The sequence below is a fragment of the Oryctolagus cuniculus genome, chromosome 9, assembly GCF_051225735.1.
Source record: "Oryctolagus cuniculus isolate XC-2025 breed Fujian yellow rabbit chromosome 9, ASM5122573v1, whole genome shotgun sequence".
Lineage (NCBI taxonomy): Eukaryota > Metazoa > Chordata > Mammalia > Lagomorpha > Leporidae > Oryctolagus > Oryctolagus cuniculus.
The window spans coordinates 64,351,686-64,376,817 of record NC_142875.1 but is presented as its reverse complement, the minus strand read 5'-3'; the positions used below and the strand labels follow the sequence as shown (position 1 = coordinate 64,376,817).

At 43.0% G+C, this 25,132-nt stretch overlaps 1 protein-coding gene across 1 annotated transcript in view; it reads right to left on the bottom strand.

Annotated features, from left to right (window-relative positions):
* The window catches only part of GTF2F2 (general transcription factor IIF subunit 2), a 135,384-nt gene extending 110,328 nt beyond the window's left edge, over positions 1 to 25,056 (bottom strand). Inside the window, exons 1-3 of the mRNA XM_002712960.6 lie at positions 24,833 to 25,056; positions 11,737 to 11,810; positions 449 to 467 (exon numbers count right to left, since the gene is read on the bottom strand). Coding sequence (XP_002713006.1) covers positions 449 to 467; positions 11,737 to 11,810; positions 24,833 to 24,898 — 159 coding nt within the window. The 5' untranslated portion in view covers positions 24,899 to 25,056. The remainder of the gene's footprint in view (positions 1 to 448; positions 468 to 11,736; positions 11,811 to 24,832) is intronic.
* Between the last annotated feature and the right edge of the window lie 76 nt (positions 25,057 to 25,132).

Below are 25,132 nucleotides of genomic sequence, written 5' to 3'. Positions count from 1 at the left end.
TTTTACATGAAAATTATTTATAAGCATAAAATTACTGCTTATATATAAAGATCATAAAATATTTATTAAATACCCAATGGGTTTAATATTGTGATTACATTCTGTAAATTATGAACTGGACTTAACATATCAAAATCTAAAGCTCTCAAAAATCCAAATTTAATGCCTCTGCCACAGTAAAGGGAACGCTGAAAGTAGTACTTAAATAATACTGCTTCACTGGCAAAGGGGATATTTAGGTCAAAGGAGGAAAGTGCTGAGAATGAACAATTACAAAGAGCTCACTCATACACACAATGGTGGCATCTATATCTTTATATGTTCCTGTCTGCCACTCATTTGATGTGGGGTTTTCCAGAAGGCAAACAACAGTTTTCCTTTCTAATACTAATGAAAAGTAAAACAAGCTCATGTTTCAATTAAAAGTTAGATTTATATATAATCTTACCTCAGTCCTTCCTTGATTCCTAAAAAAAGAAGAAAGGAAATATTTAAAATTGTGTAGGTTTCATTTTATTTTCAAATGAGAGTTAAAAGCTAAAGAAATAACAATACTTCACATTTATATAAAACACTACATTTACAGATACTAATATTTACAATGAGCTTCCTCCAACTATCCCACTAATGATTCCACAGGAAAAAAAAATCACATTAATTCCACATGATGATTGTAGATATTATGAGCTTGTGTCACTTAATGCTATTACAATCTGTCCTAAATCCATTTTGTCCATATAATGATCTTACTATAAGTCTTATCATTACTTGTGAGCATTTTTAGCATTCAGCAAAATGTGAATGTCTACTTAACACCAAATTTAAGAGCAGACTTTTGGCATAGCAGTTAAAATGTCAGTTGGGACATCCACTTCCCACATCAAAGTGCCGGGGGGTCAACAGCACTGGCTATTGCAGGCATCTGGCAAGCAAACCAGAGGATGGAAGAGTTTCTCTCTCTCTCTCTCTCTCTCTCTCTCTCTGCCTTTCAAATAAGTAAAAATAAACAAAAACAACAAAAAATGGGGAAAATGCCCAATCTATGTAGCATTTCAGCAAATTCTACTATTTGTTATATCTTGCTGAAGAGCTTCATTTAACTAACAAAACAAAGATTCAAATTAAATTTATCATTTTAAATTATAAGCAATTTTTCTCTACCACAAAAACAATATATGACTATTACATAAATATTTTTATAAAGACAAGCCAAGAAAGTTTTAAAACAGCCATTTTTGGTTAACATGGTGGTGCAGTAAAAATCCTCCACTCACGCTACACTCTATGTATTTGAATTAGACCCTTGCCTCTAGTTCCTGACTCCAGCTTCCTGCTAACACAGACCCTAGGAAGTAGCCATGATGAACCAAGTAGTTGGGTTCCTGCCCTTAATGTGGAACATCTGGATTCAACTCCCAGCTTCAGTCCCCAGGCTGTTGCAGGCATCTGGGAAGTGAACCAGTAGATACGAATGTTCTCTCCCTGAGTTACTGTGGCTTGTGATGCTGGCATCTCATACCACGAGTGCTGGTTTGAGTCCCAGCTATTCTTAATCAGATCCAGCTTCCTGCAAATGTGCCTGGGAAGAGAGCAGGGGGTGGTGGCCCAAGTACTTATCACCCACATGGGACACTACGATGGAGTTCTTGGCTCACGGCTTTGGCCTGGCCCACATGGTTGTTACAGCTATTTGCAGAGTAGACCAGCAAATGGAAGATTCTGTTTCTCCCTCTCTGTCACTCTGCTTTTCAGCAAATTTTTAAAAATAAATAATTAAGTTTTTTTTTTTTTACAAACGAGTTAAGGGATGGCTGTACAAAGAGGCAGCTCTGAGCTGAGCCTGGAAGTACTACAATAGGCTAAGGCGGGGAAATAGTTTCAAGAGTGAAAAGCTGAGCAAAGCCACGAAACGGTCAGATCGTAAGTCAGTGATCAGATTTGGCTGCAAAGGAGCAAAACAAGGACCAGTAGGAGATGAACTACCACGGAAAAGCGGGGCTGAATCATGGGGGATCTTGAATATCATGGTACAAAGTATGGACTTTATTCTTCAGGGAATGGAAATCCAGAAATTGCTTGAAAAATGAGTAATACAAAGATGTGCTTCCTGAAGTAGGCACTAAGAAACATAGAGAATGAATTAAAGGTGACTAGAGATGAAGATCCATTAGGACACTACTGTTTCTCCCTAACCCCCAGCTTAGTTCCAACCCACCTTCATTTACTCTATTTCAATCACTTTCTTTTAAGAATACACTATAGGCTGGCGCCGTGGCTCAATAGGCTGATCCTCCGCCTTGTGGCACCGGCACACCACGTTCTAGTCCCGGTCGGGGCACCGGATTCTGTCCCGGTCGCCCCTCTTCCAGGCAAGCTCTCTGCTGTGGCCCAGGAGTGCAGTGGAGGATGGCCCAAGTGCTTGGGCCCTGCACCCCATGGGAGACCAGGAGAAGCACCTGGCTCCTGCCATCAGATCAGCGCGGTGCGCTGGCTGCGGCGGCCATTGGAGGGTGAACCAACAGCAAAGGAAGACCTTTCTTTCAGTCTCTCTCTCTCTCACTGTCCACTCTGCCTGTCAAAAAAAAAAAAAAAAAAACTATATATATATATATATATATCACTACTGTGCTAGGTGCATGATACAGTAGGAGTATAGGTTCTTATCCTCAATGAGGGCCCAATATAATGAAAATAGATCCAATCCATAAACAGTTATAAACAAGACAGAGTATATCTTATCATAACGATAAAACTTTATGACCCAGGCATAGCATATTACCATGGAAATGTAAACTGGATGTCAAGAACAGAGGACTTGAGTGAGCAGCAACCTAGCCTAAGGGAATAGCCCAGTAAACACCAGAAATGAGAAAGCATCTAGAGCCTTCTTTCTGACACCAGTGAATGGCAGCCTGGGGTTGGATAAGAAATCTCTTAGGTAAGGCTAAGGAGTCCAGATTCTTGAACAGATTTGTTTACTGTAGGACTTCACAGTCTTTCACATGTTAAAATGCAATGTCAAGCTCCTTCTGTCAAGGAAGTATATGAAAAAGAAGTGAGAAAATTTTAAGATTTCACATAAAAATATGGACTTTCAGCTTCTCTGCAGAGAAGACTAGAAGATTCAGCAACAAGTGTCCCCAGTGTGATGTGACAACAACCCCCTTAGTGTGCATTTAGGTCAGACACTGAATTCACCACAGTCTCTTCTCTATCATTTTTGAATCTTGCTTCTAGAGGCATTTATTTAGCTGCCTTTATGAAAGAGGTGCAGGAGACAGAACAAAGACAAAATCACAGAAGACCCTCTCCTAATGTTTATTGAATTCTATATCGAGATGAATTACAAAAACCCACATAAAAAGTAATGAAGGCTTGAACCAAGGAGTGGTGGAATGCAAGGTAGAGGTCCATGGCTGGGCCATTAACCTGTGAGAAGCCACAGAAAAGGAAATGACTGGAAGTGGGCAGGAAAGGAAAATGGGTAACTTCCAGTCTGGGTACCTGGAAATCATCCAGATGCAAATTAAGGAATACAGGAAGGGGAATAATTCATTTTCCTATCTATGTAGAACATGTTAACTGGAATGATAAAAGTAGTTAAGTTCTAGATGAGTTAATTTTGGAGACAGACAAAGGCAACTGTTGCATACTTAAAATTTATTGTGGGTGCATGTTTGGCATTGCAGTCAGGGTGCCAGTTAAGACACTCGTGTCCTGTACTGGAATATCTGGGTTTGATACCAGGCTCCAGCTCCCAGACTGCAGCTTTCTGCTAATGCAGACTGTGGAAGGCTCAAGTAGTTGGGTTCCTACCACCCACATGGGAGTCCTGGATTGAGTTCCCAGTTCCCAGCTTCAACCTGGCGACATCCCAGACACTGTGGAAGTTTGGGGAGTAACCCAGCAGATGGGAGCATTGCTCTCTTTCTCCCTGTGTCTCTCCCACTCTTTCTGCCTATCAAGTAATTAAAATAAAAAATTAACCATAAAAGGATGACATGTTCCCTTGTTTGGAACATAATCCTGTATGTAGGACTAAAACTGGAAATTGGTCTGAATTCATGATTTTTAATATATGTAGATACAGAAATAAACACAGGTATAAAGAGCTGTTATGTATATATACAAATACCTCTATCCCTGCTCACTGAAAAGACATCGAAGCAGCAATGAGCACTTGGGATATCCAGATCTTAGTTTCCAAAGACCTCCTCCTGTACAAAGAACAAGAGCTCAGGCACAAATGTACAAGAACACCTTGAGTGCGCCAAGAATGATGAGGACATGTCAAGAGGACACAGAGAGGGGATGGTGGGAAACAAGTATCTGGAACAGTAGCTAAGACACCACCTAGAATGCCTGCATCCAAAGCAGAGTGCTGGTTTGAGTTCTGGATACTCTGCTTGGGATCCAGCTCCCTGCTAAGGCACCTCAGAAGCAGCAGATGATGACTCAGGTGCTTGAGTTCTTGCCACCCACGTGAAAAATTCAGATTGAATTCCTGGCTCCTGACTTCAACCTGGCCCAGCTCAGATCTGGCTGTTGCAACCATTTGGGGAGTGAAACAGCAGACAGAAGATTCCGGTGGCTATCTATCTTACATAACTACCCCTCTTTCAAATAAACACATACATCTTTTAAATAAATGAATAATTGACAATTTTGATGAGAAATAGGATATTCATTTAGTCTCATAGATGAAAATTTTATATGTATATTATATGGTATGAATATATGAATATTACGTGTACACATTATTGCAAAGGGGCAAAAAGTACATTTTTAGTTATGAAGCTTAGAAGACATCCAATAATCGAGAAATCAGAGTTGCCATTACCAATAATGAGATAAGTTATAAACATGCAAACCTCACTAGAATCAAGAACCCATCTTCCCTATTGCTGTACTCTGGCCAAAGACCTATAACTGAAATGTGATCATGAAGAAGCATCAGACAAACCTACACTGGAGAAAAAGAACTATTCAATTACATTATAGGGGCTGGTGCTGTGGCGTAGTGGGCTAAAGCCTCCGCCTGTGGCTCCAGTATAGCATATGGGCGCTGGTTCAAGTCCCAGCTGCTCCTCTTGTGATCCAGCTCTCTGCTATGGCCTGGGAAAGCAGTAGAAGATGGCCCAAGTGCTTGAACCCTTGCACCCACATGAGAGACCTGGGAGAAGCTCCTGGCTCCTGGCTTCAGATCTGCCCAGCTCCAGCTGATGCAGCCATTTGGGGAATGAATTTGCCGATGGAAGACCTCTCTCTGTCCTCCCTATCTCTGTCTGTAATGCTACCTCTCAAAATAAATAAATAAAATATTTTTTTAAAAACAATAACATAAAAGCCAAGGGAATACTGAAATGTTTTAGAGTGAAGGAAACAAAAAAGACATAACAGAATGCTACCTAAGACTCTACTCCTTTTCCTTCAAAACATTACTCAAAAACTGACAAGGCTTGAATGAAATCTGACTAGGTAGTAGTAACATCTAAAGTTAACTTACTGATTAGGAGAGGTGTATTGTGATTAGGTAGGAGAATGTCCCTTTTTTTCTTAAGAGTTTATTGATTTGAAAGGCAGAATGACAGAAAGAAAAGGAGAGACAAAGTAAGTTGGTCTTCCATCCTCTTGTGCGTGCCCAAATGGGTGCAATAGTTGGGACTGGGCTAGGACAAAGCCAGGAGTCTGGAACTCCATTCAAGTTTCCCATGTAAGTGGCAGTGGCCCAAGTACTTGGGCCATCTTCTTCTGCCTTCCCAGATGTGTTAGCAGGGAGCTGGATAGAAGCAAAGCAGCCAGGACACAAAGGTGCTCACATGGGATGCCAGAGTCACAGCTGGAGGCTTAACCTACCACACCACCAATGCCAGCCCCAGGAGAACGTCTTCGGTTGTAGGAAAAAGACATTAGAATATTTAAGGGCAATGGCATTATGTTGGCAACTTACTTTCAGTTGGTCCAGAAAAGATTTGGGGTGGGATTGTGGTGTAGCAGGTAAAGGTACTGCCTGCTGATACCATATGAGCACCAGTTTGAGTCCCAGCAGCTCCACTTCCAATCCAGCTCCCTGCTAATGTTCCTGGGAAAGGAACAGAAAATGGTCCAAGGGCTTGGGTCCCTGCCACCCACATGGGAGACCAGGATGAAACTCCTGGCTCCTGGCTTTAATCTGGCCCAGCCCTGGCCGTTGTGGCCATCTGGGAAGTGAACAAGCAGATGAACAGTATCTGTCTGTCTCCCTCTCTCTCTATAATTCTGACTTATAAAATAAATAAATAAAGCTTTTTTTAAAAGATTTTTATACTGTTCTTCCAACTTTCTGTACCTTGACATTTTTAAAATAAAAGTATTATTTTTAAAATGTGCAGTTTAAAATAATCATTTACTAAGAAAACTGAAGGAGTTACTGATTTTTCTTGATTACAATCAATGCTAACTTAATACCTTTCTGCCATCAATCTTTGCATCACTCACTTACTAATTCCATTGGATAAGTTCCTAGAAGTTGGCTGGCACCGCGGCTCACTAGGCTAATCCTCCGCCTTGCAGCGCCAGCACACCGGGTTCTAGTCCCGGTCGGGGCGCCGGATTCTGTCCCGGTTGCCCCTCTTCCAGGCCAGCTCTCTGCTGTGGCCCAGGAGTGCAGTGGAGGATGGCCCAAGTGCTTGGGCCCTGCACCCCATAGGAGACCAGGAGAAGTACCTGGCTCCTGCCATGGGATCAGCGCGGTGCGCCGGCCGCGACGGCCATTGGAGGGTGAACCAACGGCAAAAGGAAGACCTTTCTCTCTGTCTCTCTCTCTCTCACTGTCCATTCTGCCTGTCAAAAAATAAATAAATAAATAAATAAAGTTCCTAGAAGTTGATGAACTGCTGAGTCAAAGGGCATGAGTATAATTTTTTCTAGCCTGTCCATTAACCCATCACACTCTGCTAGGTGAGTTTATTTCTCTGTCTCTCAATATATCGGTAACACCAAGAACAGAATATTATGCTTGAGCTGTGAGGCAGAGGAAACAGTGGGATTATTCTTTTACCTTGTTCTGAGTAGCAATACTGTGTGTATATGTGTATATACATATACATATATATGTATGTTTTCAGACTACCTTTCAAAAAATTTGCTATTATCAACAGTATAACCCTGTTCTAAGGTTTTCAGTTTTATAACAGAAATATTACTAGTGGGTCCCCACATGACCTGGAATATTAAATGTGTTTAGATAGAAAGCTAACAATTAAAAGTCTTTGGAAGAAGCCAGCTTACGGGCACAGGCTGCATGACTATCGGCAAATACAACATGAATTAAACATGGGGAGAACTGAAGTATTCTGAAGCAGGAGGGTGATGTAAAAGAAGGTTAGATTTTAAAAATCAAACAAGCTCAAGCAATAAACAAACAAACAAACTAATTATAATGTAGCACACAGCAGGTGTCCAAAAGTTATAAAAATAATCCAAGTACAATGGTTTGGGAACATCACCTAAGTTGCTTGACAATAATGGCCCAAATGTTACCAACTGTTAAGACAGGCTGTTACACTCATTTATAACCGGATTCTCCTTTTGCCAGGTGTCAAGATAGAAGCAAATTAAGGGAGAACTGAATTCTCAAGCTGTCCACTTCTTCTTTCTCATCATTGCCACTCAATCTCTCCATGCCACAGCATGTCCTCCTAGCTTCTGGCCTGTGCCACACAGTGGGTTATTGCTTAGCTTTGGGTAGGAAGGTGAGGTCCATACTTACACCACATTAGACAATGGGACAGCTTATGGTTTCAACTGTGCATAGGTGTGGTATAACATAGGTGAAGACTTATGGACTATGTATTTTATATATATTGAACCTATGCAGTATTAACATCATCTCCTTTAACATATGAAGAAACAGTATAAACAACTGGCCCAAAGTTACAAAGCCAGTAGGCAACAAGATTAGTCATAATAAAACTTAGGCCCGATGCCAAGGCCCATACTCATAACCAGTGTGCCACATTATCTTTCTAAAATCTCAGTTATTTAATTTTCTACCCAAATGAACTTTTCTTTTTTTAACCATAGGTAACCTACAAACTGGTCAATGTGTCTAAAAATCAATAGGTGATTATATATCTTCTAGCCTTAAAAATATCTGGTGTGCCCTAAATCTCTTAACAACCCTAGTACCCGCAAACACTCCTTAGAAATCAATTTCTTTAGTGTTCTCATTATCCTAGTCTCTCTCTGGTGAATGAACTTATTTGTTCATGTCTCTTCAAATGTGGCACTGAGAACTGAACATAATGTCAGTACTGTGAGAAAACTGGCAAAGAAAAGTGAGATTCCCATCCCACTTCATTCTAAACAACAAATTTCTATTAATGGTGGCTTTTGTTTATAGCCACATAAATGTGATGACTCATATTACACTCAAAATCAACTAAAATGCTGATAACCTAGTCACATGCACGCCTTAGCCATTCCTCACCCATCCTACACTTGAACTCAATAATTCAGTAACAGTAATGAAAACCAGGTAAATGAGGGATGTAAACAAGACAGCCTGGACAATGCAGCCAGGAGGCCCACTAGGGATCATGCTGTTTCCAAGCATTTCCTTAGCCATCGTAGAGTACTAATTACCGTAAATCTATTCTCATTAAAAGGATCTCAACCTACAAGATAAGACTGATGATGAATCTGTTAGGGAGCTAGGTCTTTTGGCCACATAATCACACTGCAGCACACAGGCACAGGCAATCTGCTCCTCATCTATCCTTTCCACAACCACAAGATTCCACTGTAAGGAATTCTGGCAAGTCTACTTTTTCTTCAGTTGTGGTTAAAGAAACTGATTTAAAAACAGGAATTTCAAGTCACTTCTACTGATGATTTTATTTTTAAGAGAATTCAGAGACTGGAATGAGAAAAACAAGAAAAAAGAAATAGAGGTATTGGGGCTGGCACTGTAGCATAGTGTGTTAACCCACTACTTATGACCCCCAACATCTCATATCCAAGTGCTGGCTCAAGTCCCAGCTACTCTGCTTTGGATCCAGCTGCCTGCTAATGCACCTGGGAAAGCAGAAGATGACCTAAGTACTTGGGCCCCTATCACCCATGTGGGAAACCAGAACGCAGTTCCTGCCTAATGACTTTGGCCTAGACTAGTCCTGGCTGTTGCAGCTATTTGGAGAGTGCACTAGCAGATAAAATATAGATCCCTTTCTCTCTCTGCTCTCTCTCCCTCCCTTTCAAATAAGTATTTTTTTAAAGAGAAAATAATGATACCGGCCTTGTATCTTAGGCAAAGAGATAAAGGAAAATGAAGTCAAATAAACCACTCACAACTAAACATAAGAGAATGAAAGAACAAAAGCAGGGTTCTGTGCTATGTTCTGAAGTTAACAAAACTGAGCCAGAGAGGGTTTGACAAATACTTAGTTATGGCTAGTGAGATAAACACAGATGCTTTAAAATTCTGCACATATTAATCATCCAAAACAATCTGTATAGAGAATAATCTGGAGGGTTATATACTCATCTGTTTCCCATGGCCACCTCTAAGGAGTGCAAATAAAGAGGGAAAGGGGTAACTTTTTCTTCTTATTTTGTACAAGCATATTAAAAAAAACCAAACAGGCATTACTTAGATAATAAAACATACACATTATAATTCTAGGGGACACTGGTTGGACTCCAAGAGTTAGAAATGCTTCTAAGACATCCACATCCAAGTGGAAACATTAAGGAAGTGGTGAGAATTTAAGTATAGAAGCTACATATGCAAACACTACCTATGTATTTATAAGACCATCTAGGAAGTAAGTGAAAAAGAGAAGGAAAGAACTAAGGACTGAGTCCTATGGTCATATGACATTTAGAGACAGAGAGATGAGGAGCTAGCAACAGAGACTGAGATGGAACAGCCAATGAGGGAATTGTTTCTGGTAGTCTTTTTCTTCTTTTATTGTTTTTAACTTCATTATTGTTGTTGTTATTTGAAAGGCAGAGTTAGAGAGAGATCAAGAGAGAGAGCTTCCATCTACTGGTTCGCTCCCCAAATGTCCGCAATGGGGAGGGCTGAACCAGCAGTGAAATGAAAACAGTGTTTCAGGGACAAAGGAGTCAACTGTTACACTCAGCTGAAGGTCAATTAAGAGAGCTGCTAAGGGGTAGGCATTTAGCACTGCAGTCAAGACAGTGCTTGAGATGCCCAAAACCCACATAGTCCCTGCTCCACTTCTAACTCAAGTTCCTGTTAACGTGTACCCTGGGAGACAGCAAGTAATGGCTCAAGGAGTTGGGCCCCTGCCATTTACAGGAAGACCCGAATGGAGATCCAGGCTCCTTGCTTCAGCATGGCCCAGCCTCTGCTGTTGTGGGCATTCAGGGAATGAACTGTGTGTGTTGCAGTCTGCCTGCTTGTCTTTCTCTTTTCCTTCAAATAAATTAAAATAAATTTTTAGAAAAGAGAAATAGGGGCTAGAACTGTGGCACAGTGGGTTAAAGTCCCAGCCTGCAGTGCCAGCATCCCATATGGCCACCGGTTTGAGTCCTGGCTGCTCCACTTTTGATCTAGCTCTCTGCTATGACCTGGGAAAGCAGTAGATGGCCCGTCCTTGGGCCCCTGCACCCGCATGGGAGACCCAGAAGTTCCTGGCTCCTGGCTTCAGATCAGCTCAGCTCTGGGCATTGTAGTCATTTGGGAAGTGAACCAGCATATGGAAGAAGACCTTTCTCTCTCTCTCTCTGGCTCCACCTCTCTCTGTAACTCTGTCTTTCAAATAAGTACAAAATAAATCTTAAAAAAAAAAAAAAAAAGAGAACAGAGAAAGAGCTGCTGAATGACTCTTAGATCTAGGAAAGTGTATGTGGCACACTGCAAAAAATGAATACAAATTCTTGAGGTGGAGCCTGGGCCAGTGCTGTGGTATGGCGGGTTAAGCAGCCATCTGCAGTGCCAGCATCCCATGTAGCACTGATTTGAGTCCTGGCTGTTCCACTTCTCATCCAGCTCCCAGCTGGTGCACCTGGGAAAGCAGTAGAGGATGTTCAGGTTCTTGGGTTGCTAAACCCATGTGGAGACCAAGAAGAAGCTCCTGGCTCCCAGCTCCAGCCTATCTCAGCCCTGGCCATTGCAGCCATTTGCGGAGCAAACCAGTGGATGGAAGATCTCTGTCTGTCCCTCTCTAACATGGCCTTGCAAATAAATAAATGAAAGAAAAATAAGAACAAATGGATGGAAAGAATGGAATCCCTAACACCAGTCGAGGCTTCCCTTTCTAACAAGGCCGTTTCCTCAGCCAGGAAACTGCACCACTAGACTGTTTACTGGATGCTCCCTTTTCCTTCTGAATGCCAATGTCAATGGCACAGCGGCCAAGCCCCTCTACTGAAGCACATTCCTTGGTTCACTCAGTTATCAATCAAGGCACACAGTCCTCACAGGATGGAGACAGGAGGAAGGGATGGGAGAACTGCACACTCCACTGCTCCACTGCCATTAAGCTTCACCAGAAGTAACTTGATATTAGTTCCACCACCTGCCACTCACTCACGGTGTGGGGACGTGTGTACACGCAAGCACGTCTCCTTACAGGGCACCTAAATCTCTGGACAAACCTCAACATACTCATTACTTCTTGTTTTCCAGGTAAATTCTCTACAAAAGAACTATAATCACATACAAAAGCACTTAGAAAAATTTAAAAAATAGCTTTTTAGTATGTCAATAATATATAAATAACTTACTTGGCAATCCGCAGTTTCCCAACTTCACCTCTTCCAGGTGCTTTAGCCCACTGCTGTGACAAATATTTAGGAACCTAAAATGAAGCAAAACATTACTAAGACTGTTTTCAATGTTAATAGAACCTTTTAAACATAAAATAATATACTGCTTCTATTTCACTTTCCTGGAGTAATAACTGAACATTAATTATCAGGTTCTCATTGTACGCTTTGCACTAAAAATGATACTGAAATAGTGAGAGAAATAATTTTAGGTCTCAAAGAACTCAAAACCAATCTAGTTGGTGACATAAAACAAATACAAGTAAAATAACCCAACAATAATGAAGCCATGAGGCCAGCGCTGTGGCCTAGCAGGCTAATCTGCTGCCTCCAATGCCAGCATCCCATATGGGTGCAAGTTCTAGACTCAGCTGCTCCACTTCTGATCCAGCTCCCTGCTAATGAGCCTGGGAAAGCAGAGGAAGATGGCCCAAGTGCTTGGCCCCTGCACCCACAAGAGAGACCTGGAAGAAGCTCCAAGCCCCTGGCTTCTGCCTGGCTCAGCCCTCCCCATTGCGGACATTTGGGGAGCAAACTAGTAGATGGAAGCTCTCTCTCTTGATCTCTCTCTCAACCTCTCTCTCTCTAACTCTGCCTTTCAAATAACAACAACAATAATGCAGTTAAAAACAATAAAAGAAGAAAAAGACTACCAAAAACAATTCCTCAGTGGAGGACAACACTCTTTCATAGAGTCATGATGTTCTTTAGAGACACATCCGAGTTTAAGATGAATTCGAAAGTCAGTTTGATTATGTATAAGACTGTAACTTCGGTGCCAGCATTGTGGTGCAGTGGGTTAAGCTGCCACTTGCAACACTGGCAACCCATTTCAGAGTGCCAGTTCAAGTTCCAGCTGTTCTGCTTCTATTCCAGCTCCCTGCCAATGAGCCCGGGGAAGGCAGCAGAAGATGGCCCAGGTTCTTGGACCACTGCCATCTATTACGGGAGACCTGGATGGAGTTCCTGGATCCTGACTTCAGTCTGGCAGAGCATCAACCATCATAGCTATACAGGTAATAAACCAGCAGATGAAAGTTCTCTTTTTCTCTGTCACTCTGCCTTTAAATAAATAAATCTTAAGAACAAAGCAAAAAGAAGATTGTAACTTCAACTACTAAAATGAAGGATCTGCTGAAATAAAATGAATACTAAATGTAATAGCTAACATTTAAGTAGGGTTACTTTCCTGACACTGTGCTAAGAAGATAAGGTTTACCATCACCTTTTTATAGAAGATGAGTCTGGGGTACTCAAGAATCATATAATTTACCAAAGGGTATATACTTAGTAAATGATGGAGCCAGGATTCATACCCAAGCAGTCTTACTCCAGGGTCTGTTCTTAACCAACATGCCATCTTAGGCCTGTAACTAGATACACATAATCAGATTTTAATTCCCAAAATTTAAGAATGGAATTACATACACTGAGCCCCTACTAAATACACCTTACTGCATTTCTTCTTGGATTCTGGAATCAGTACCTATCTTTAAGATTATCTATTAAGAGGCGTAAATGAGATAACACAGATAAAGTATGGAGCACAATGCCTTACTCAAGATAAGTACACAGTGAATTAAGTATCATTATTATTTCTCACAGTGATCTTGGGTTAATAACATTAACATGGATGCATAACTGACAGAAACAGCTGCCAAAGCTGGGAAAGAAGAAAAATTCTACCTAGCTAGATTTAGATTTCCTTTGCAAAACAAATTACCTATTAGTTGCAGTACCTCAAATAAATTACAGTACCTCAAATACAGTAAAAATTCAGGAATAGAAAAGTCAAAAGATGACCCTGATGATATTCACTCAATTATGTATGCATTCCTCCCACTAGCACAAATGACTATGTGCCAGCCAATGTGCTAGAGACTGGGAAAAGAGAAAGTGGGATGGGAACCAACAGTGTCAAGCACCGCTCCAGATGTTTAGACCCATTACCCGACTTAATACTTCAGTCACCCTGCCAAATCACTACGGTTCTCCACGTTGTGCAGAGGAGAAAACTGAGGCTCTGAGGATGAAACAACAAAGGCTGCTAGTTTCCCACACAAGACCTGATTCCAGATTGCTCTGATGTTTTTGTCACACTATACTGCCTGCCATGACACATGTGGAAGAATATGTCAAAGACATACAGGAAAGAGGGCACAACTGATAAAGTTTCAACTACCTCTCACTCACTCAAAACAAGCTTAGAGGATTTGGCAAACTCTTTATGCTAACTCTTTACCAATTAGGTCTCCTTCGGTTATGGGAGAGAGAAAACCCACTGATTACCCAAGTAACTAAACATTCCAGTGGACCCCTTAACATGGCTTGATCAAGGGCTCTCACAACGTCACCAGAACTCTCACCATCTCTGATGCCTTCTCTCTCCCATGTTAACTCAGTTCTTGGACATACCTTCCCCTTGCACAGCAAGATGGCCACACGCAACTCATGAAGAACAAGAGCCTCTTTCCCAAAGTTGCTAGCCAAATTTTCTCCCCCATGGCACTGACCAGGTCATCTGCTGTCTTTGTCCCTATCACTGAAGCCAGTGATGTGACACGTTCACTGGCCAGCCTGAGTCAATGACATCTTTGGGAGGTGGTCAGCGCCACTGGAATCACATAGAAAGGGTGAGTGGCTTCCACGAGTAAAATCAAGGTATTGGCGCCACGTCAGAGCAAGTGGATACTGTTCAGTCAGGGAAGCATATGCCCACAGCTTTCCCTGTCAGAACTAAATGCCGGCTCTAAAATTGATGTGTAAGTATTCTGTTGTAAGATCAAATAAAATCTTCAAAGCCTTGGACTAAATTAATTACTACCTTCCATCCTCGATCTTAAAATACTGCCTACCAAGTTAGCCTTTGCTTCTTGCTTTCTCTTTAATTTTAAACTCCAGAAAACCTTCATGTCAATTACTGTAACTGAATGGAAAAACTATCCTCTACAGACAGCCGTGTACTTTCCAAATCAATCACAAGCTATATTCCCTAATAATTAAGTACTTAGGGGAATTTGGTGTCTTCATCATATTCAAATTACTAGTTCAAAGGAGTCCTATATTTAGACACTCTAAGATCGTAAGGGTATAAAAGCAGCCCTTTCATAATCTGTATTTCACGCAAACATTCTAACCCCATCTCCTAACTCCCCAGCTTTCCTCTCAGTTCTAGCATTCCAACAATTCTATCCCTTCAATTCACTAACTCCAATTTACATCTCTCTCTGCCCCCATCTGCTTCTGTTCTCATTTCTGTCTTTAGTGAACCTCGACTTCAGGGTCCATTATTATAATCACTTCCTTGTCCCTATCTCCCTCCCACAAACTGCCCTGCAAAGCCTTACTCCTGGTTAGAGTCAATATCCACTCATTTTTATTTACTATTTTATTGTGCTATTCTTCCTCTTTTACCGCATTTGCATTTGAGCAAAAAAAAAAAAAAAAAAAAAAAAAAAAAAAAACCTCACAATCCTGCTAACTGGGATCACTTTAAACATATGACTCTGGGGGCCGACGCTGTGGCGCAGTGGGTTAAAGCCCTGGCCTGAAGTGCTGGCATCCTATATGGGCGCCAGTTCGAGTCCCAGCTGCTCCTCTTCCGATCCAGCTCTCTGCTATGGCCTGGGAAAGCAGTAGAAGATGGCCCAAGTCTGCACCCATGTGGGAGACCTGGAGGAAGCTCCTGGCTCCTGGCTTCAGATCAGCACGGCTCTGGTCATTGCGGCCATCTGGGGAGTGAACCATCAGATGGAAGACCTCTCTCTCTCTCTGACTCTCCTCTCCCTGTGTAACTCTGACTTCCAAATAAATAAATAAAATAATCTTTAAACATATGACTCCAAACATCAAGGAAACCCAAAGAGATACTTTTTACCTGCTTTCCCCTTTTAAAACAATGAAGAAAAGCTGTGAGAATGGTGTGCCACTGGGTTACAGAGCAGTAGATATAACAGATACATTAAGTGACAAAAATTACTGTGAAATACTTTAAATGTATTAACCATTTAATCCTTACACAATTCTATTATTTTCTCCATTTTACAAGTGAAGAAACGGGGGCACAGGAAGTTAACTGATTTGCTCCAGATCATATTCATAGTTAGGGCAAACTGTAGTCCTTTCTACCTACTATCCCATTTCTCTGCCCCTCTTTACAGCAAAACTCCCTGACAAAGTTGTCTACATTGGCTGCCTACACCTACTGCTCTGCCATTTTGTGTTTGTTTGTTTGTTTTGACAGGCAGAGTTAGACAGTGAAAGAGAGAGAGAGACAGAGAGAAAGGTCTTCCTTCCATTGGTTCACTCCCCTAATGGCCACCACAGCTGGCACTGCACTGATCCGAAGCCAGGAGCCAGGTGCTTCCTCCGGTCTCCCATGCGAGTGCAGGGCTCAAGCACTTGGGCCATCCTCCACTGCCCTCCTGGGCCACAGCAGAGAGCTGGACTGGAAGAGGAGCAACCGGGACTAGCACCTGACGCCCCAACCGGGAACACAACCTGGGGTGCCGGTGCCGCAGGCGGAGGATTAGCCAAGTGAGCCACGGCGCCGGCCTGCCACTTCGTTTTGAATTTACTCCAGATAGGCCTTCCTCCCCACTACACCACTGAAACTGATCACAGGGATATCAAAGATCTCAGTGCTGTCAAGTCAATGTTTAGTCCTCACCTTACACGCCTATCAACAATATTTCAGAACTAATTTTCTCTTCCTCCTTCAACCATTGTCTTCCCTTAGCTTCTGAGTCACTCTTAATGCTCATCCTACTTCTCTGGATTCTCTTTATGGATCTAGGTTCTTACCTTCCTGAGCACCTAACTTCAGAGGGCCCCACAGTTCAGTCCTCGGACCTCTCTTCTCCATACTCAATCTTACGCAATCGTATCCCTTCTCATGGCTTTAAATGCCATCTACATAATAACCACTTCCATATTTACAAGTCCAGGCTCTTCCCCAAAGTCTCAACTTCTGCATCCAGCTGCCTACTCCAATGCTCCATCTGAACACGTAGCAGGCATTTCAAACTCAATTTGCACACTAGAACCCTTATTTTCCTTTCAAAAGTCTCTTCCCCCTGCAATTTTCCACATCTCAGTAAAATGCAACTCTATTCTTCCAGGCACTCAGTTTGAAACCTCAGATGTCTTTTTTCTAACACTCCATATCAATCAACTGACTTATCCTGTCAACAGCACCTTCAACTTGTATCCAGACTCCAGCCCCTTCTAGCCAATTCCAAGGTTACCAGTGCAGTCCAAGTCAGCACCATCTCTTGTATAATCACTCTAAGAGCCTCCCCACTGACTTCCGTGTTTCCACTCTTGCCGATGCAGCCACAGTGACATCAGATGATACCGTTCTGCTCAAAACCTTCCCATTTATGTAACAGACACCCACATAGTTTACTGTGTGTGCTAGGTACTTTTCTAAGCACTTTATGTGATTTCATTTAATCCTTATGTCAACCCTACCAATCATCCCATTTCACAAACAAACTGAAACATCAAAAGTTATTTGCTCAAGGTCTCACAATTACTAGCAATGAAACTTGGCTTCTAAAGCCCAGCTCCATTGTCTAAGTTACTAGCCATGCCAAGCTGCCTCTTTATGGTCACTGGCTTCCCATAGTCTATCTCACAATAAAATCCTATGTCTTAGATGACCCACTCCCTGTTACTACCACTCTTCCTCACCGGATTCAAACCACACAGACCTATGATCATCCTCTGCAGTGTCACAATTGAGGACTCTGATTCGCCATCACCTCTGTCTGGAACACTGCACAGGGCATGTCCCACAAATTCTTTCATGTCTCTGCTAAAGGACCACCTCTTATCAATGAGGCCCCTTTCAATAGCCTCCCCAGTTACTTTCTAAAGGCTGTACTCTGCTGTATCTTTCACCTACTACCTATAGTACTTAGTGTCTGTTCTCCCTCCTATGTAACCTGCGTGCGCAGATATCGCGTCTGTTTTGTTTACTGCCATATCCCTGGCATCTAGAAGAGTAGTTACCATTCATGTAATACCAATGATGGGCATATTGGGATGTACCTAGGACACAGATATTAATCTTAAATACACTTCCTTTCACTCTCAGAAGGAAGCCTGTTTCAGAGATCCACCTGAAGGGAGGAGGGAGGAAAATGCCAATAACAGAAGGAGTACCTTCCAATTTCCTACTTTCCCCTCACTGTTAAGAAAAGAGAAGGCCAGAATGTTTTGTAGCCTTAGAACTCTTAGATTAGACCATACTTCCTCAATGTATTAACCAGACTAGAACTTTCTGTGATCAAACTGCTGCATACTACAATTCAGGCCCTCAAACAGAAAATAGTTCTGAGGTAACTATACAGCTGTCTCCCCTCATCTGTGTGGGATGTGTCTCAGGATCTATTCCCCTTTGTGGATATCCAAATCCCTGAATGCGCAACCTTCCTTATATACACATATTCTCCCGTATAATTTAAACCAACTCTATATCCCTTATAATACCTAGCATAATGTAAATAGTTATAATATTGTACTGTTTAGGGAATAAGTCTGCACATGTTCAGTAGAGATGTCATTTTCATTCTTGAATATTTTTGATCTGCTGTTGGTTGACTCAATGAATGCAACAAATATGAAGGGTCAACTGTATGTCATACACTATAAGTTTAAGAAACAAATTCAGTACAGTAACTTGTACCTTGTATAAGCAAGAGCCAACTTAAAAACCGACTGTGTTCCACAAGGTAATTGATAAAAACAAGTTTTGGGGCCTGCATTGTAGCACAGTGGGTTAAGCCACCACCTGTGATGTCGGCATCAAATCTGGGCACTGGTTCCCAACCCAGCTGCTCCACTTCTGATCCAGCTCTCTGCTAATGTGCCTGGGAAAGCAGCAGAAGACAGCCCAAGTGATTGGGCCCCTGCTAACCATGGGAGAGATCTGGATGGAGTTCTAAGCTCCTGGCTTTGGCTTGGCCCAGTCCTGGATGTTGCAGCCATGGAGTGAACCAGCATATGGAAGATCAATTCATTCTCTCTCTCTTTCTCCCTCTGTCTCTGTAAATGCCTTACAAATAAAGAAATCTAAAAAACAAAACAAACCCAATTTTGAAGCTCAGACTGCACTGTCATCACAAGTACAATAGAACTACAGTAGGTTTGCAGGTAAACCCACCAGCTTACTTTATTCAAAAGTGTATTGTTATAATACTACATTTTTGAAATGGAAAACAATACAATTGGTCAGAGAAACTGAAAATGACTGCTTTAAACATTATATCCCCAGGAAGCTTCATGTGACCCTCTAGAACTCACAGAACAATATCCCTTGCTTCAGTGTTCTTCTCTGTCTGTAACTATTTTCATTAGGACTAATATTTGACCCATGTCTGTTCGATGCCCTGGGCTACAGATCCCAGTTCAGAGAGCTTAGACGGTGTCTGTTTTGCTCCCTGAAACATACTGCACAGTGACTGGCAATCACTGAAAGTTTGCTGAATAAATTAATATGCCCAACCATTCACTCAAGGTGGGCAAAGTAGTAAGGCCAACCCTATCTTTTTAATAATTTTCCTCATCTATTGAGAGGCTGAAAGGCAGAGAGAGAGAGAGAGATCCTACCCACAAGTTCACTTTTTAAATGCCTGAAAACAGCTTAGAGGCCAGAAGCTGGAACTCAATCCTGGTCTCCCACATGGGTCGGGGGAAACCAAGTACTAGAACAATTACCACTACCTCCCAGGGTCTGCATTAGCAAGAAAGTGGCATCTGGTGCAAGAGCTAGGTACCGAACCCAGGCCTCTAATATGGGACACAGGCATCTTTACTAGACCAAACACCTGCCCCTCAACCCTGACGCTGAACCCAAAACACTAAGGTGATATGTACAGATGCTACTCCCCCTAGATTCTTTGCCAACTCAATCATCCTTGGCTTTCCCTGAAACTGCCTCATACCTTCTGCCCAATACAATTAAATCCTCTCCCTTACACAGGTGCTGATATCAAAAGCACTCCCTAATAAACCCCTACATGCTAATCTCAATCTCAGAATCAGTTGCCCAAGGAACCCCATCTGTGACACTGATTACTCCCATATTTCTTAAAGTTCAAGATACAGAGTTAAAACAAGACCAAAGACACAGAAATAAAGTCCCCATCCCATCTCTGAATCTCCAGAGATCATCCAGTAAAAAGATCCCGGGGAGGGGGAGTGGGCGGGAGACTTGCTCAGTTAATGTGATTAAACTCAATACTGGTTTGGCCTGTTGGGCCCAATGCAGGTGCCCAGTCCAAATTCATGGCTTCCCACAATTGTATTTAACACTTCCAACAAGCATTAGTCAAAATGCTTACAAGAGACAGGACAGCCATTAGGGCAGCAGTTAAGATGCCACACTTAGTGCCTGGGTTTGAGTCCTGGTTCCACCCCCTAGCCCAGCTTCCTGCTAATACACACCCTGGGAGGCAGCAGTGATGGTTCAAGTAATTGGATTCCTGTTACCTACACAAGAGACCTAGACTGTGCTGAAGGCTCCCCCTGTCTCTGCCTCTCATACTGAAGAAAAAAAAAAAAAGCTTACAAGAGGAAAGCTGATTGGGATAGAAACTCTTCTCTGTTGGCTAGAAAGCTGCTGGTTAGACCAACTGAAACTTGCCAATACCCTCGCCTCTCCAGCCTTAAAATTTTAAAAAGACAGCATTTCTTTCATGAAGGCCCCAGTATGACACTCGTTACTTACAAAACCTTCACCCCTAATAACCTTGCTGTTTTTATCTCTTTTTCTTTCCCATGATGTACTTATCCTCTAACCAACCATAAGTAGAAATTATATTTCCATTAGCCTAAATATTAATAGCCAAGCAACACATCTGCACTAAAATATTTTTTTAAAACATCATCCAATGTTTTAATCACGACTTGGTATAGTGTGTACAGTAGTGGTGTGCCCAGCTGGCAATCTAACAGTGGCATAAACTAAGCAATACAAATGAGGTAGTGCAAGCTACAAGGAATTAGTTTCCTGACAAGACAAAAATTGTAGCGAATTTTATGTTTTGGCAGATGACAGCTATTGTAAAGTATTAGATCCAATCATGCCTGCTACCTCTCAAAACCCAATTGGATCATCATTCTCTTGCAGATTTACGATACTCGAAACTTCAGAAGTGACATTTCAACAGGCATCAAAGTACAGGCCTTGGATATTCTGGTAAACAATCTACTTCCATAACTGCTTTTTCCTGAACATACTCTACTTCTCCCCAGCCCTGCCAGGAAATTTTCTCTAGCTAATCAATGCCATAAGCTCTTCTTAAAAGTCACCTTCCCAATGAAATCTTTCCTATTCTGGCCAGACATTAGTTTCTTTTTTTTTTTTTTTTTTTTTTTTTTTGACAGCAGAGTGGACAGTGAGAGAGAGACAGAGAGAAAGGTCTTCCTTTTGCCGTTGGTTCACCCTCCAATGGCCGCCACGCTGTGACCGGCGAACCACGCTGATCCAATGGCAGGAGCCAGGTACTTCTCCTGGTCTCCCATGGGGTGCAGGGCCCAAGCACCTGGGCCATCCTCCACTGCACTCCCGGGCCATAGCAGAGAGCTGGCCTGGAAGAGGGGCAACCGGGACAGAATCTGGCGCCCCGACCGGGACTAGAACCCGGTGTGCCGGCGCCACTAGGTGGAGGTTTAGCCTATTGAGCCGCAGCGCCGGCGATGTAGTATTGGCTTAAAGAAGTCCGCCTCTCAGGTATTCAAACAGATCTGAAAGTTTGCCATGAAGGAGAAGGGGACTCCAGATGTACATGAACAATGATACCAGCCTCAACAAAGCTGTCTGGGCCAAAGGAATAAGGACTGACCCATCCGGCCACCACATGAGACTGTCCAGGAAATGTAATGAGAATGAACATTCACTGGACAAGCATCATCACTTTCCAAAATCTACAGTCAATGTAGATGAGAACTGCTGACTAAAGTTATAAAACTGGGGAAAAAATGAGAGAGAGAGATCACACTGAACACTAACCCTATTACAAATAAAATAAGTTCATACATCTGACAGGGGTATAAATCAAACCCCACTGTCTACTGGGACTCCTTTAACTGGAACAGAAATAAAAGATGTCAAATAAAGGGAGAACATGGATAGAGTTTAGAATAGAAAGTATTTGCTACCAATTTTCTTTTCTTTTCTTTTTTTTTAAAGATTTATTCATTTGAAAGGCATAGGTAGGGGCAGAGAGAGATCCTCCATCCACTGGTTCACCTCCCAGGTGGCCACAACGGCCAGAGCTGTGCCAATCTGAGGCCAGGAGCCAAGAGCTTCCTCCGGGTCTCCCACAGGGGCACAGGAGCCCAAGGACTTGGGCCATCCTCTATTGCTTTTCCAGGCCATAGCAGAGAGCTGGATCAGAAGTGGAGCAGCCAGGACTCAAACCAGTGCCCATATGGGATGCCTGCACTGCAGGCAGCGGCTTTACCCACTACACCACAGCGCCAGCCTCTTGTTAGCAATTTTCAACTTTCCTTGGACATAAAGTTGTCAGAAGACAAGAACAAGAGAAAATATTCTAACATATCCCCTTCACATCCTGAAAAGATGTACTCGCAAGTCTGTTCATTTCTTTGACACACAAGATTAGAAAAAGTAGTCAGCACATACCTACAATCCAGCGACAATTTTCTAATTTTGACTCTGGTTACTCTCCTCTCTAATTCATACTGCACACTGTCGAGCTGGCTTTTTTTTGAAAGAATCTGGCATCCCTGTATTACTCAAAACCTTCCTAACCTCCCACAGGTAGGACAATCCCATTTCACAGTGACAATATGTATATATAGTCCCAACCTTTACAGAGACCCTCCGCTCTAGGGGCTCCACTTTCCAGAACACACCATGTGACTAGCTGCATTTCAGTCCGTTCCACAGAAATCTGTTCCACCCGCAATGGTACAGTATCTCCCTACATCCAAATTCTGTGTGGCGAACGCTCACTAGGCATTTACTATGCTCCAAGTACAAATACACCATCTCAAGTCTCCCTTTAGTCTGCAAGGGAGATCTCCTTAATGGGCCTCGTCTATTTAAGTAGGAGTGAGAATGACTACGCTCGCCACCCTTTTGGATCACACTGACATAGCTGGAGGTAAGTCAAATAGTGCCACAGACCAAGGCTAGGATGAAAGAATGAGATGGGATATCACACATGTCTTCATGACATACTGAGTGATTACCATGTGTCAAACACTGTTCTGGGTGGGATGGGCAAAGACCCTGTTCTGATGGAACGTTCTATGATGTGATATGTGTGTGCTCTAGCTAAGGATAAAGAGGTAACCGACAACGAACACATGAACATATATAGCATCACTTAAAACCGTGGACAAGTGCCTTGAAGAATATAATACAAGTTTGATGTGCAAAGTGGACAAGAAGAACCACTTAGATTCAAGTGATAAGAACTCATCCATGTGACATAAGAATCAAATAAAGCATTAAGAAACCAAAGGTCTCTATTTTTAAATTTGAGGTATCAAGGGGCCAGCGCTGTGGCGTAGTGGGTAAAGAAATAAATCTTTTAAAAAATAAAATAAATTTGAGGTATCGGGGCTGGCACTGTGGTGTAGTGGTTAAAGACGCTGGCCGCCTGCAGTGCTGGCATCCCATATGGGCACCGGTTCGAGACCCAGCTGCTCCACTTCCGATCCAGCTCTCTGCTGTGGCCTGGAAAAGCAGTACAAGATGGCCCAAGACCTTGGGAGACCCAAGGTCTGCACCCACGTGGGAGACCTGGAAGAGGCTTCGGCCTCTGGCTTCGGATCAGTGCAACTCTTGCCGTTGTGGCCATCTAAGGAGTGAACCAGCGGATGGAAGACCTCTCTCTCTCTCTGTCTGCCTCTGCTTCTCTGTAACTCTGCCTTTCAAATAAACAAATAAATCTTAAAAAAAAAATCTGAAGTACCAAGACTTTCTCTTTTTTTCTGTTTTTCTTTGTGTGTGTGTGTGTGTGTTTAAGATTTATTTTATTTACTTGAAAGACAGAGTTACAGATCAGAAGAGGAGCAGCCGGGACTCAAACCGGAGCCCATATGGGATGCTGGCGCTTCAAGCCAGGGCTTTAACCCGCTGCACCACAGCGCCGGCCCCCACAAACACATTTCGAACTCTCCTAATATGAAAAAGTAAAACAGGGGCCGTCGTCCTGGTACAGCAGTTCAAGCCACTGCCCGGTGCTCCAGCATCCCATATGAGCCCAGCTGGAGTCCCGACTGCCCCACTCTAGATGCAGCTCCCTGTTAATGTGCATGGGAAAGCAGTGTAAGATGGCCCAAGTGTTTGGGGCCCTGCCACCCACGGAGGAGACCCAAATGTTGTTCCAGGCTCCTGCCTTTAGCCTGGCCCAGTCCAGGCCAGTGAAGCTATTTGAGGGAGTCAACCAGTGGCTGGAAGATCTCTTTCACCCTCCCTCTCTGTAACTCCGCCTTTCAAATAAATAAAATAAACCCAAGAGGAAAGAAAAGAAAAACACAAGTAGTGTTCACTAATACTATCCAAAAGTGTCTTTACATAAAGCAATTCCAGGTCAGTTTCACAAGACTCACTAAAGTACAGACCAAAGGCTTCCCCTCTTGAGTTCATAAGTCGCGGCAACTTTAGGAGTTCCCTTAAGGGCTGTCAAACTACGAGAACACCTTAAGGATGTGCAGGGATCACTTCTACTTTCTGGCTCAGGAAATACACAGACCGCAAATACTCAACCACTGCCTCGCGACTAGAATCAATTTCACCTAGAGAAAAGTGCAAGGAATCCCTCCATCTGGGGAAAACATCAAGACAGGGCTCCAGGATAAGCCAGGTCACGCTAGTTAATGGGTTGAAAGACACTTTGCACTCCTAAGTTAATTCCTACACCTGTAAAAGGTACAACGACCCGCGCCTCTCAAAATAGTTGAGCTCTAACGAGATGGCCCCAGAACTTTACAAAGGCGCACGGAGCGCGACAGTCTCAAATTACTTATTTCTGCCCAGGCGGAGGGCGGGCAGGAGGCTCGCGAACCTTACCTTAACCAGCCACACACCGGTGTTCTGTTTGGCGCCGGTCAGATCAAGTTCCCCGCGCTCGGCCATGAGTCCGTTGCGGGTGGAAGCGTGTGAGCCGGAGCAGAGTCCTCGGGAGCTTGCGTGCTGTGGTGCGAGTGTCCCAGCCAAAAAGCTAGCCGCGGTGAAAGGTGCACTGCCAGGAGCCCGCGCGGACCACCTGCCAGGAAACTAGGAAACCTGGAACTGAGGAACACGCCGCCGGGAAGCAGGAAGTACGCCTGCGCACTGTATCCTAGTACGGCGCGCCGCTGTGAACAAACT